Genomic DNA, 13,023 nt, shown 5'->3' with positions numbered 1-13,023 from the left:
GCCCGAGCGTCTGGCTCCACAGTCCACACTCTGAACTCTGCTACGCCTTAGCAAACAGTGGTGAGCACAGTGTAGCACTCTTCTTGCCCTTGTTAAGCTTTTTTTTTTGGATACCTCAGAGTATCTGCAGTTATCTTTAGATTATTTATTTATTAAATATTAACATACCGTGCTAGGTACAGAGGACATGGAGACTTGACTTCTAGAAGATGACAATTCATAAGGCAGGTCAGCCTTACTACACATCTATCTATAGTAGATGGGTAAGAGCTACATACATCTTAAATACTAAATCTTTTGAACAGAGGTTGTTGGTGTTTGTCTTAATATATGTGTATGTCTGTATGTGAATTACCCAGCTTAACTCCCCTCCCCAGTTCTTGCCATCATTGAGGCTCTCAGGAGTTAGTGCAGGTGATACTTCTCACATTCTGGTCTAACACTTTTCTGGCTCTTTCAACTCCTGTGGCTTTGAGCGCTGAACTAGAAACCTCTTCTGTCCTCCTCACTTCCTCCTGGCCTCCTGTGGGTCCCGCCGCTGCTGCACGCAGAGCAGTTGTGTGACTCACTCTGGCTGACTGCATCTTGCCTCAAGTGCTTCTGTCTTTTCAATCCCTGGGGCTTCTCCAACAAGCCCTGTCTGTCCGTAGGATGAGAAGCTGGCAGCAGCCTTCTGGGCTGCTGCACTGTTGTTCTTGGAAGTGTAGGGCAGCTCATGCCCTTGGGGCAGACTTCTACCTGTGGGGACTCACACTGACAGACGTGATCCTCGGTGATCCTTCACGGTGATCCTCTGGACACACTTTCTACAGTTGTCCCTGGTATTCTAGGGGGACTGGTTCCAGGACACGTCCCGTCTGCCCCACCCCCAACCAAATCCGCAGAGGCTCAGGTCTCTCTTATAGGATGGTGTAGTATTTGCATGTAACCTATGCACTTCCTCACGTACACTTTAAATCACCTCTAGATGGCTTATAATACCTAATAAAATGTAAATACTATGTAAATAGTTGCCTGTGCAGGGCACATTCAAGTTTTGCTTTTTGGAACTTTCTGGAATTAAAATTTTTTTTTCCATCTGTCATTGGTTGAATCCACCAATGGAACCTATGGATTCAGGGGGTGAACTGTATACGCTTCTCAGAACTTCTCAGTGAGACCAAGCCCTCAGGCATCGACTGCGGTAGCTAAAGCGCCCTGGCCTTTTCTCTTCTTGGCTTGCTCTCTTCAGCACCTCTCCGGTTCCCAGGTCACCTTCCAAGTGAGCTGCTAGCACACATGCTTTTATCTCAGGCTCCACTTTGGGAACAAATCCCAGCTAAACCAGTTCCCATAGCTGTCTCCTCACCTAGACCTTTTACCCAACACTGCCTGACCCTGAAATGTTACACCCGGCTCTTTAGCCCCTTTCTCTCACCCCTGATCAGCCCCTGATCTCTAGGCCTTTGACTCTGTCGTCTTCTCTTTGTTGATGTTTGTCAGCACTGCCACTGCTTTGACCCCTTCCTCCTCCAGGCACTTGCTCTGTAAACAATGGAATTAATTCAGCAGTTTTAAATTGGAGTTTAAGGACCCATGGGAGGTAGTCTCAGCGATTTTTGAGTGTTTCTACAAGAATTTTTAAAAATTTTGGGCTTTTGTGCAAATAATTATAATAATAAACAACCAGTATGTGGATTATCTGGTTGACCACCTTCTAACTGAGTGTGTGTGTGTGTGTGTGTGTGTGTATGTATATGTTATTTCAATGCCTGTGTTTGTGTAAATGAATTTTGGTTCATAATGTACAAGAGCCTGGAGCATGAGGCATTTTATATCTAGCTGCAAGTTGGCTTGCGTATACTTAAGTGAATTGAAAATTGTTATCCCTAGGGTATCTACAGTAACTGTTTGCTATTTAAAGGCGGTCTGCATAGTAACTAATTCTGAGAAACTCTTCTTTCCTGGGCTTCTAAATAACGTCCAAGAAAAATGTCATACAGTTTAACATATTTCAGCAAAAGTTTTTGAGCATTGATTTTATGCCAAGTGCTTCTAGGTCCTGTGTTCTTGGTGCTTAGAACCTGTCAGGGCAGACACTTAACAGGTAGTTTCAGGTGAGATGAGTGTTAGAAATGTGTCTTTATAATTAGGGTGTCCGGCACCTGCTGGGCCCTCAGCATTGCTCTATAATCCTGTTGCATCTTCTTGATTTTCTTCAGTCTCCCAGCTCCCCTCTCCCCTTTTCTCCCAGCACTTGTCCTTGCTTCCTATTTCAGGAAAAAACGTGAGCTGTCGTGCGTGAACTCGCTCAGCTTTTTACCCCCTGCCCTGACTTAGAGAAAGATGCTGCGCCTCTATTCAGGGGAATATGCCCCTTGTGCTGCCCGCCTCTTTGCTCCAGGGCGCCCTGGCTCCATCACTCTCTTCGTGTCTGCCTGCAGCTCTCCTCTCTTCCTTAGTATTCTTTTCTTCACAGTCTCAACCATCTTCATAATTTCATTGCCATCCAGAACTCTTGGGTATGTATCTCTAACCCTGAATTCCTGAAAGCTAGGCCCATAGGTCTTAATTTCCCAGTTTGTATCTTTCCTAGATTTCACAAAGGCCTTTCACATTCGACATTTCTAAATCAAAATCAGTACTTTCTCCCCTAACTCCATTCTCCTTCTGTCTTCTTCATTTGAAAGTGATGATTCCCTTCTTCTCTCACCCTACCTTATCTAAGCAACCATCTTCCTTATCTAAGCAGCCCTCAGATCCCTCCTAATCACTGATTTGTCTTCTTGTCCATTGTTACTCTGAAACCTCAGCCGTAAATTTTGTACCTGTCCAGCAGCTCCTGTCTTGCCATTCATCCCCTACCCCACGGATTTCTGCCACTTACATGTTGTCATGTTATTACCCTGTGCCATTTTTTTCCAGCTTCCTTGCTACATGTAGACTAGAATCTAAACTCTTAGCATGAATGGCATTTAAGGCTCTCTGTAACCTGACTGTAACCTCCTGCCTTGCTGGTCTCGGTTTCTGTTATCTCCAGCTTCTAATTTAAGTCTCAGAAATACCTAAGTACTTTAAGATTCTTTTTGGCCTTTATGATATTTTAAGATTTTAACATAATTTATACTTACTGTAGAAAATTACAGGGATAAAATAATCACTCATCCCACTGACCAGATTTAACTGCAAATAACATATAAATACATTTTTCTGTAGTCTTTTTTCCGTAAAGCTAGAGCAAATCAATTCCAGTTTGCGGGGAGAGAGAGAAGTCACCCGAACGTGTCTGTTTAGTAATAAGATTGGAAAGAAGTTACTACAGTTCTTCTCAGGACTCCGTGGCCTTGCACATGCAGACCTTTTGCCTGGGGTGTTTCTCTCCAGTGCCTACCCGTTTCCTATGAGGCTGCGGTTTGAACCTCCCTGAAGCTTCTGAACTTGCCCCGGCAGATTTTGGCATCCTCAGTGCACTTTGTCCTTATCTTCATTATAGAAACCAGCATATCACATTGTAATTATTTGTATTTTTTTGTCTTCGAACTGAATATTACTTGAGACAGCGATCTTTGTATCTCCAGTAGGGCACAGAGCCTGACAGGGTTGGCAGAGGAAGCACATCCAGAGGTAAGGGAGAAGCCAGTAAAGTTCATGGGAATAGAGCATGTTAAGAAAGAACAGTGAGGTGTAGTCAGTGTTGCTGTGTAAGTTCTTTGGGTGGTAAACTGATGTATGTCCCCAGGTACGTTTTGTAGGCAGGCACTAAAGTTTTGAATGAATGGATGGATGCAGAGAGTAGGATAGGCCTGGGAAGTTTTCTTTTTCAAGAGCAGTTTCACATGCGGATACCCAGTTACACAGGTGGAGGAGGGAGACGGAGACCCAGGTAGACAACTATTTCTAGACCTTTGATCATGAAGACGGTGAAAGTTAAGATGAGGACAGGACCTGAAGGCACCTCTCCCTGGTGGCCTCTCCTCAGGAGCTGTTCTGTGTGGAGTGCTCCTGGGGGGAGACTGCGCGGGGCACCTTTCTCAGCCTGAGAGTCACCTGGGGTGTAGGCCCCACCTCCCAGGATAGGGGTTTTCAGGCCTGGCGTTCTCCCGGGACCACACGCTGACCGGTGCTGCCTCAGGGCCTCTGGAAGTCTCCGGAGCTCTTGGGTGCCGTCCTTCCTCCCTGCCCCCTCGCCCCACCGCCTCTCTGCTGCCTGCTCTCCTCAGGGCCCTCCTCGCTGCTCTTGTCTCTGCCCGGCCAGCCTCGTGGCTTTCCTTTATCCCTAACTGCCGCCGTCTCCGTCTCCTAGGGCTTCTCTGCTTCCCGGGGAGAAAGCCTGGCCTTTGCAGGCCTGGTCGCCGCCCTGGCGGGGCTGCTGCTGGCCTCGGGCTGCCCTCCCCGCTGTGTGCTGCCTGCTTCCTCGGAAGGCTGGTCTTGGGCGCATCAAGGTTTATAGAAGGAAAAGAAAAAATGGCATTAAAGTAGTATTTTAAAGCTGCGGGACCTAAGAATGTTAGGAAACTTTTTCTGCTACCAAATAACTTTATCTTAGTGGTGCTTCTCTGAGTTGTGTAACATTTTAAAGGTTTCCCAAGGTAGTCTAGTGGTCCTTAAGGTGACCTGAGTTGAATCCTGAAGACACACGTGTCAGAGTCCATATATGGACCAAATATCTGTTCTGTTCTCTTTGTGTAGAAACTGCCCAGATGTTCCATTCATCACAGTCATGCATTTCTTCGGGCGTCTTGCTGTTCCAGGTCCTTTTAATCATAGCTTTGGAATTGATAACATTATTTGAATTGTTCAGAATTATAGTCTGCGTGGATTTTTTACACATTGAACCTTTTAGTCAGGCCTTAAAAGGTAAACTGTCAGGCATTTCACACTTCAGTGACCCAGCTTTTGTTGGGCTTTTGGATGCAGTCACAAGTAATAACGTAAGCAGAACCGTGGCATAACAGGACTGGCTGCTCTGAGCACGGTTGCAAAGGGGATGACCGTGCAAATTATTCATACTGCTTTTCTTTGGGAAACTGGGAAATGGGAGCAGCATCTGACAGAGGAAACCCAGTATCCCAGGGGTGCTCAGAGCATAACTTCAAAGCATTTTCCTGGAGCTGTGGGACTGTGTCCTGGAACATAGCCCTTGAAAATGAGGGGTTTTGAAAGAAATTTTTTTTTTCTTATTAAAGGAAGTACACCAAGAAAGAAAAAAATTCCACACAGTACCCTGCTGTAATTGTTTTTACTAAGAAAGTGAAAAGAAGAAAGCGCTACAACAATTTAAAAACAAATGAACCCATTGTCTTTATATTATGCTTATAACTCTGTCATCTCCAGGATTCTTTGGTTACTTTATACATTTATATACTGTTATTTTTACATACCTGTCATCTTAATGTGTTCTTTGCATCCAAAAGTTATTCTGTAAACCTTTTGATGTTACTACATTTTATTCTTTTGACTTTAGTACTCCATCAAGTTGACACGGTTAGCCCTTTCCCCATCATTCTAGAGGACGTTGGCACTCTTGTCTGTTACAAACACGCGAGAGTCTATACTGAAAGTATATGTGCATGTGTATCACTTTTTATATTTTAAATATTAGGATGAATTCCTAGTAGCTCGTTTACTAAGTCAGAGGGTAGAAACAGTTTTAATGCTTTTTGATATAGATTGTTAAATTATTTTCCCCCAAGTTATACCAGTTTACAGCCATCTCCGGTCTCTCTTAGCCATCTGCGGTAAGTCTTTGTTGTTTTGTTGGGTTAAAAAACTTTTTTTTTTTTTTTTCCTGCTTGCTGGTTTACCTTACGTTGCTTTAATTTATATTTCTTTGCTAAGTAGTAAAGCTAAACTTTGCTTGGTGGGGGGGTGGGTGTTATATTTGCCTTTGGTTTTTTTGTATTCCTGTGGAAGGGGCAGGTGTTCATGCATAATTATCAGACTGGCTGCTAGTCCAAGAGCAGTAAAAGTAGTTAAGGGATAGGGTCAGCGACCTGTGGCTATAGCCGTCTTTGACCAACTCTGTTAAGGTATGGATTGATGTTGTGAAAACTTTGATCCACAGAAAGCAGTTACATACCTAATGCTTGGAGTTTGAGGTATCCTGCTTGATATACAGACTCTTACTTAATTTTTCTTCAGAGATTCCAAAGGACACTTAAGCCTCTTTCAGGTCTTCTTATGTCCCTCTCCCCCACTTTTGTGTAGTTTGTAGATCTAGAAATTGTAGGAAATTGAACTGAATACTTTACTAATTCCATGCGCAGAAGTTGATTTTCTTAAGAAATAGTTACAGGACATCAAACTCAAAAATTGAGCTGGGGCCTTGTGCAGGATGTTGGTCTTAGCCTTAGGAGAAATAAAAACTATCGAAAAGTTGTAAGCAAGGGGATGACGTGATCAGGATTTTGACAGCTTCACTCAAACTAACACTCAGTGTTGAGGTAACTGAGGCATATGGATATGCCTGTTTGGCCCCCTCGGAGTCACAGGAGGTAATAGAGATTCCATGGGACAAAGACTTAATAGCTTTTAGGTGTAGGAATACTTGACACTTTTTGTTTTGAGCACTGTTCATTAAATATTAATGTATAATTGATGTGGAGAAAAGTAAGAGTGGATTCTGGGAATCTGGAGTGTGGGGAGAGGTGGATGTTGAGCATGGAGAAGGGCTGGGCAGGAAGATGCATTGACACTTATAAATTAGCGGACAATCAGGTGCGTGGCAGTGATTAGGCTTTATATGTTGTTTTTCCTTAATATAACGTGGTACATTTTATATTTCAGATGAATTTGCAACTGATTTTCTGGATTGGATTGATCAGTTCAGTTTGCTATGTGTTTGGCCAAGCAGGTAAAAAAAGTTTCATAGTTGTCTTTTCACTTCAGTATCTTATGTCACTTTTTGACCACTTTAGATTCCTGGAAAAACCTACATCCCGTCGTCTTGCTCCTTCTGAAAAGCCTTGCCGTGGCCTCACCTGCCTCAGAGTTGAGGGCGGGGCCCTTCCAGTGCCTGCAAGGCCCTTTCTCAGGCTCTCCCCCAGTCACCCAGAGTGACAACGGGAATAGGATGCGCTGCACAGAGCTCTTTGGGGAATACCATAGAGTGTGTAAGTGAGCATAGAGAAAGCAAAGGCATGTTACATCTTTAGAAGGAAATGAAGTAAATGTGTAGAACAGTGGATTATGAACTCTCCACTACTGTCTGAAAGAATGAAAGGAACAGTTGGCTTTCCAGAAGATGTTCTTGCACTTTGATGAAAAGTCTTGCAAAATGTTGGCATCGTGTAGGAGAGGAATGAAAAATAAAACTGAAAATATATTTAATCCTCTTATAAACCATGGTGCATCCACATCTGGAATAACGGATGTCCAATTCTGTTCTCCAAATCTCAAAAAATACACTGCATAGAACAGTTGTTTCATATTAGGGTGGAAGGACTTAACACACGGAAAAATGAAGAAAGAAACCGTAAGGGACGTTGTTGATAAATTTAAATTACACAAAACCAGCAATAACATAAAAAAAACCAAAGTATCTGTGTCAAAACACCATCGACAAAATGAGAAACTAAATAAGGATTTAATTTCACTTACAGATATAGAGCTCTAATAAAAACAGATGAACGTGATAATAGAAAATTTGCAAACGATGTAACAGAAAATTTATAAAAGAAATGGCCAGTAAAAATACGAAAAAAAATGAAACCTTCAGTAACTGACAATTAAATTGATGTTCTTATTTATACCTGTTAAATGAATTAAAAAAATCTTTGCATTAAAAAAGTGTTTCTTGTTGAGGGTATGGTGAAATGGTGTGTGTCCACTGCTTGCGGGAGTGCCTTTGAACGTTACTGCTGGAGAGAAGTTGGTGTGTATTGAGAATCTTTAAAAGTTAATACTCTTTGCCTCAGTATTTTTTTTTTTTAATTTGTGATAAGGAAATAATCAGAGTTTTACATTATAAGAATGGTCATCAGAGTGGGTGCATATATATATGCATGTATGTGTATATACGTGGAGGGTCCGTGTGGCATGTGTGAACGAATGCAACTAAAAACAATCTAAGTTTATCCATCATTGAATAGGATACATTAATATAATGGAATATGTAATCATTAAAGCCATGTTTTTGAAGAATTTGGAATGAAACATTTGGATTAAGTATAAAAAGTAGTATATAAAATGTATATCCTTGATTTCATTTAAATAATGTCTGTATGCCTGCTTCCTTGCTATTGTTTTATTTATCTGCTTAGAAAAAAGACTGGGAAGAAATATACAAAAAATGTTAACAGTAGTTATCTCTTAGTGAGCAGGTTTTGAGTGACATTTAGTTTGTTCTTTATACTTTTACGCATTTTCCCAATTTTTTATAATGAGTGTGTGTTACAAAAACATACATTGGAGACAGTCCATATTAGTACTTACCACACGGCAGACATGCTGATCCTTACACGGATTTAAAGAACTATATGGCGTACTTTGAACACAGACCTGAAAAGTCAAGGGGTTGTGGATTGGATGAATATGGACTTTTCAAGTATTTAACAAACGAAAATGAAAGTGCCTGCTTGAGGGGGTGGGGTATGGGTGCGGTGGGATGAGTTAAATGAAGAGAAAGAATACTTTCACCCAGTTGTAAGAACACTCCTGAGAATTAATGGCCATCCAACATGAGAGAGCATGAAATCATGCCTTTGGAAGAAAAGGACAAATGTATAGATTAAGGGTACCTAGTCTTTGCTATAGAAGAGAGAGAACTGTGTCTTTTTATGGTTCTCTGTGGCAGGATGATCCAAAATCACCTCTCTCTGGGGGGTGGGTCTGAATCGGCTTAGTAACGAGGTTCATAATGTTTATATTTAACGTTTGTATATGTTGTATTATTTGTCATTGTGATCCAGATTTTTCACTGTTCTCTCTCTCTTGAAACTTCGAGTAAAGTGGTCTATTCTTTGTTTCTCCTGACAGATGAAAATAGATGTTTAAAAGCAAATGCCAAATCATGTGGAGAGTGTATACAAGCAGGGCCAAATTGTGGGTGGTGCACCAATTCAGTAAGTAAGATTGTTCAAGTCTTCCCATCTAGTCTCTAGTCATTTAGTGTTGCCCAAAACTGTATCCTTGGGAAGTGCTCGATGTGACTTTTCACTTCCTCATTGTTGACTGAATAAGCGTCAGCTCTGTGTAATCCTGTGTGATGCTCTGGAGCTGTGCTGCCCAGCACAGGGCCTGCTAGGCATATGTGGTGATGTTGAGCACCTGAGATATGGGTGGTCCAAACTGAGAATTGCCGTCAGCCTTAAATACATACCAGAGATTGAAGACTTAGCATTTCAACGTTAATGATTTTTGAAATCACTGACATTTTGTATATATTATTAATTTCCCGTTTCTTTTTTTCCTTCCTCTCAGCGTGGCTGCTAGACAACTTAAAAATACATACGTAGCTCACCTTTATATAGCATGCATTGTTTCTATTGGACAGCTTCCCAAAAACCTCTCGCCATTTCATTGGACTGTTTTAGATTTTTCCCTTTTTTTATGATGGGAGAGGTATACATTAGCCTGCCTAATGGGGTTTTTTTTTTTTTTTTTTTTTTTTGCGATACGCAGGCCTCTCACTGTTGTGGCCTCTCCCGTTGTGGAGCACAGGCTCCGGACGTGCAGGCTCAGCGGCCATGGCTCACGGGCCCAGCCGCTCCGCGGCATGTGGGATCTTCCCAGACCGGGACACGAACCCGCGTCCCCTGCATCGGCAGGCAGACTCTCAACCACTGCGCCACCAGGGAAGCCCTAATGGGGTTTTAATTGAACTAATACACACTTGATGTGCATCCTCATCAAAGCCCGTGGAGGCCAGGCTTTAAACTTTATTCTCTCTTGTCATCTCTGTACATTGCTCGACATGGCACCTTCCACAGAGCTTGCTGAACACTGAACGAATGAATGCATGAACAGGGGGATGCTAAGTTGGTACTGGAGGTAACGGGAAGTCATTTTGAGGGTATATAATCTATTTACAGAGTGAATAATATCAGAAGGTCAAAGGCTTATTGTTTGTTTTTACTCAGGCAGTTGACCCCGCAGTCAGGTGCCTGTTTTGTGGGTGTTACTGGTCAAATGTCAGATATTTCGTATGATTTGACCTATGAAAGACAAAATGAGAAGTTTTCGTTTTGTTATTTTAAAAATTTTCTCCTGGCACCTTCTGTCCTCCTGAAAGCGGTATTCTGGAATTAAATTGGAGACAGTGAAGGAAATAGGGAGTGCCTTGAGTTTGTTTCGGCCTGGGCTTACTTCACTGAAATGCTTGGTTTTCTTACCTGGAAAATGAGCATGATCTGCCTCCTTTATCTCTGTTCTTACGAGAATCCAGTGAACTTCAGGCAGTCTCACTTAGAAGATTATAATAGTGGTGCGTGCTGCTCTCAACAGCGGCATCCATTTTATGAGGGTTACAGTGTATCTGGGGTTTAGGGTTATCCTAGCCAAACTGTTCTTTCAGTGATTTAGCCATCTTTGTGGCATAATTCTTAAACTAGTAAAGGTATTTGGGGATATTCACAGTGACATTTTACTTGAGTGTTGTGATCTTAGTTTCCTGGATCGGCTGATGTTTGGAAGCGGATCCTGCACTGGGCCCCTGTGCCCTGGCAGCGTTTTAGGTTTGACCACACATAGAAGTTGTGCAGCTTTGAACCATTGGGCCCATGGTTCTCCCTTCCAGTTTTTCTAAGTACAGAAAGGCTCTCATTTAGTACTATGTTTCCTTTAAACAATAACTGATCAAAACCATTTTGTAATCTTTGTATATAAATATCCTCACTTTATTCAGCACCATGAAATTGGTAGATAATAAACAACCATACAAAACATAAAGTGACCCCAAATGAAAGGCATTTCCTCATTTTCCCAATGTCAAGATTTTAAAAAAGATTTTTGGCCAACTAAGTACAAATTTTTAGGGGTATATGTGAAAAAGTTAAATGTCTATTAGGAGTACACATTTTAAAATGATACACACACATATACATGAATACACCGTCATTGTTCCCCTTCCTCACATTTATGAAAAACATATTTAGAACCTTTACATGCATTTTAAGACAGCAGTGTTTTTGCTTTCACTTAGTCATCTGATAAAAAGAGCGCAGTTTAAAATCACGTCACTAGTGGAAATTTTACCCCGTGCCACGAGTACCGTTCACATACCATTACAACTTTTTTTATTTTAAAAAAATTCACCCTATATACATTTTTGACCCTGTTGTATAATCACTTACTACATTAAAAAAAAAAAATAAGTTCTAAAAGGCTTGTTTACAATAATAGCCAATACCTAAAATATTTTAAAACCTCCAAGAGTACTTACTAAATCTGTGGTAAATTTCTTGTTCTCCTTCTTAAGAAAGGTTTTAGGGTGACGTGTTTTCCCTATACATTGAGTTGTTCAAAATATCATGAAGGATGCTGCTACGTAATATGAGAGACTCTTAAGAATTTTTCTAAGGGAAATTTGGAAAAAATATTAGTCTGACATTTGGTTATATATATTATTAGTGGCTCTTAACCATGCTAAATAAGGAATTTCACGAAAGAAATTTCTTTGAGTAGATACTCTGAATTTGAACATGAAACGGTTAAAATGTACACTTAGGTCAGTCCCCTAAGTATTACTAAAGTAGTACGGTACTAGTAATATATTAGCAATAACGGTATTACTTTCGAGGAAAAATTTTTGTTTATCTGTTTTGTTTATTATGGTTTGGATGAAGGGAGCATTTTGTTTAAAAACCAGAAATGAAATACATTAGATGTGTTACCTGATTTTTGCAACTTAATTAGTTATTTGCAGTTACGATTATGTAGAAGGTTTGACCACTGTACTTTTTATTTATACCTATATTTTACATGTCACTTAGACATTTTTACAAGAAGGAATGCCTACTTCTGCTCGATGTGATGACTTAGAAGCCTTAAAAAAGAAGGGCTGTCATCCAGATGACATTGAAAATCCCAGAGGCTCCAAAGATATAAAGAAAAATAAAAATGTCACCAACCGTAGCAAAGGAACAGCAGAGAAGCTGCAGCCAGAAGATATTACTCAGATCCAACCACAGCAGTTGGTTTTGCAGTTACGATCAGGTACAGAAATCTGCTTCTATGAATGCCTTTGTGTCTACTTGAGCTTTTTGACAACTTTATGTAAGTTTCTGTTGAGGGTTCATTTTCACATGTGGACTGACACTCAAATAGAAATGTTGAATACATTAACTTTTAGATATTTTTGGAGGTATAACAATTTGTAAGACACATGTACCTGAAGTAAATGATACCTGTGTCTAATGTAAATTCTGTTAAAGATTCAGAAAGTATTAGATTTAATGTGTTTTTAAAGATAAAAATGTCCATCTTCTGGAATTACATAATATAAAGACAACATTTTAATCTATTTTTTCCTTTGTTTTTGTTCAATATTGATAAAATATTAAGGTTTTCATAAGAATCTGGAGCAGTCCTGCATCTGGGAAAAAGAAAGAAGAAACAAGTCCCCTTTCTCCTCTTCTAGTTTCCCGCCCCTTACTGTCAGAGGACTGTCCCGTGCCTGCCTCCCTGCCGCCCCTTCCCCTTCTGCTCTGTCTTCAGCCTGGTGCCGGCAGCCTTCCACTTCTAGAGCTGCTCTGGCAAAGCTCTGCGGGCACCTGGAACCATCAGGCCTGGTGGACCCTCGTCAGGCCTTTTTTATTAACCTTCCTGTCCAAGCAATGCCTTCGAGCTTCTTGAAATGCTCTCCTTGTGGCTTCTGCGATAACATTCCTACTTTTCTTCTTATCTCTTAACAGTGCTTTCCAGTCTCCTCTCTGTGTCTTTTTTCTTCCTTCCTCTTTGTAGTCCACTTAATTGTTGGTTTTCCTCTCATGGCTTTAAAGCCACTTGTGGGCTGTAACACAGGCATTTAAGCTCCAAACCCAGTTATCCAACTGTCAACTAGAAGTCTATATAGAGAAAATCTGCAAGTTAAAAATTTAATGACTT

The 13,023-nt window shown here is 41.0% G+C and overlaps 1 protein-coding gene across 27 annotated transcripts in view; it reads left to right on the top strand.

Moving 5' to 3' along the window:
• The window catches only part of ITGB1 (integrin subunit beta 1), an 81,509-nt gene that overhangs the window by 48,897 nt on the left and 19,589 nt on the right, over positions 1 to 13,023 (top strand). For 18 of the 27 annotated variants that reach the window (XM_032622464.1, XM_032622467.1, XM_032622458.1 and 15 more), the window contains 3 exons: positions 6,766 to 6,832; positions 8,956 to 9,041; positions 11,910 to 12,132. In XM_032622464.1, the coding sequence (XP_032478355.1) occupies positions 6,766 to 6,832; positions 8,956 to 9,041; positions 11,910 to 12,132 (376 nt within the window). Of the gene's footprint in view, positions 1 to 1,609; positions 6,833 to 7,782; positions 7,853 to 8,928; positions 9,042 to 11,909; positions 12,133 to 13,023 lie in introns of those variants that run through there. The other 9 variants (XM_032622451.1, XM_032622449.1, XM_032622472.1 and 6 more) reach the window with 6 other exon arrangements.

Source organism: Phocoena sinus, chromosome 2, assembly GCF_008692025.1.
Source record: "Phocoena sinus isolate mPhoSin1 chromosome 2, mPhoSin1.pri, whole genome shotgun sequence".
In the NCBI taxonomy this organism is placed as follows: domain Eukaryota; kingdom Metazoa; phylum Chordata; class Mammalia; order Artiodactyla; family Phocoenidae; genus Phocoena; species Phocoena sinus.
The sequence above is the reverse complement of the archived record's forward strand: the minus strand, read 5'-3'. Positions and strand labels throughout refer to the sequence as shown.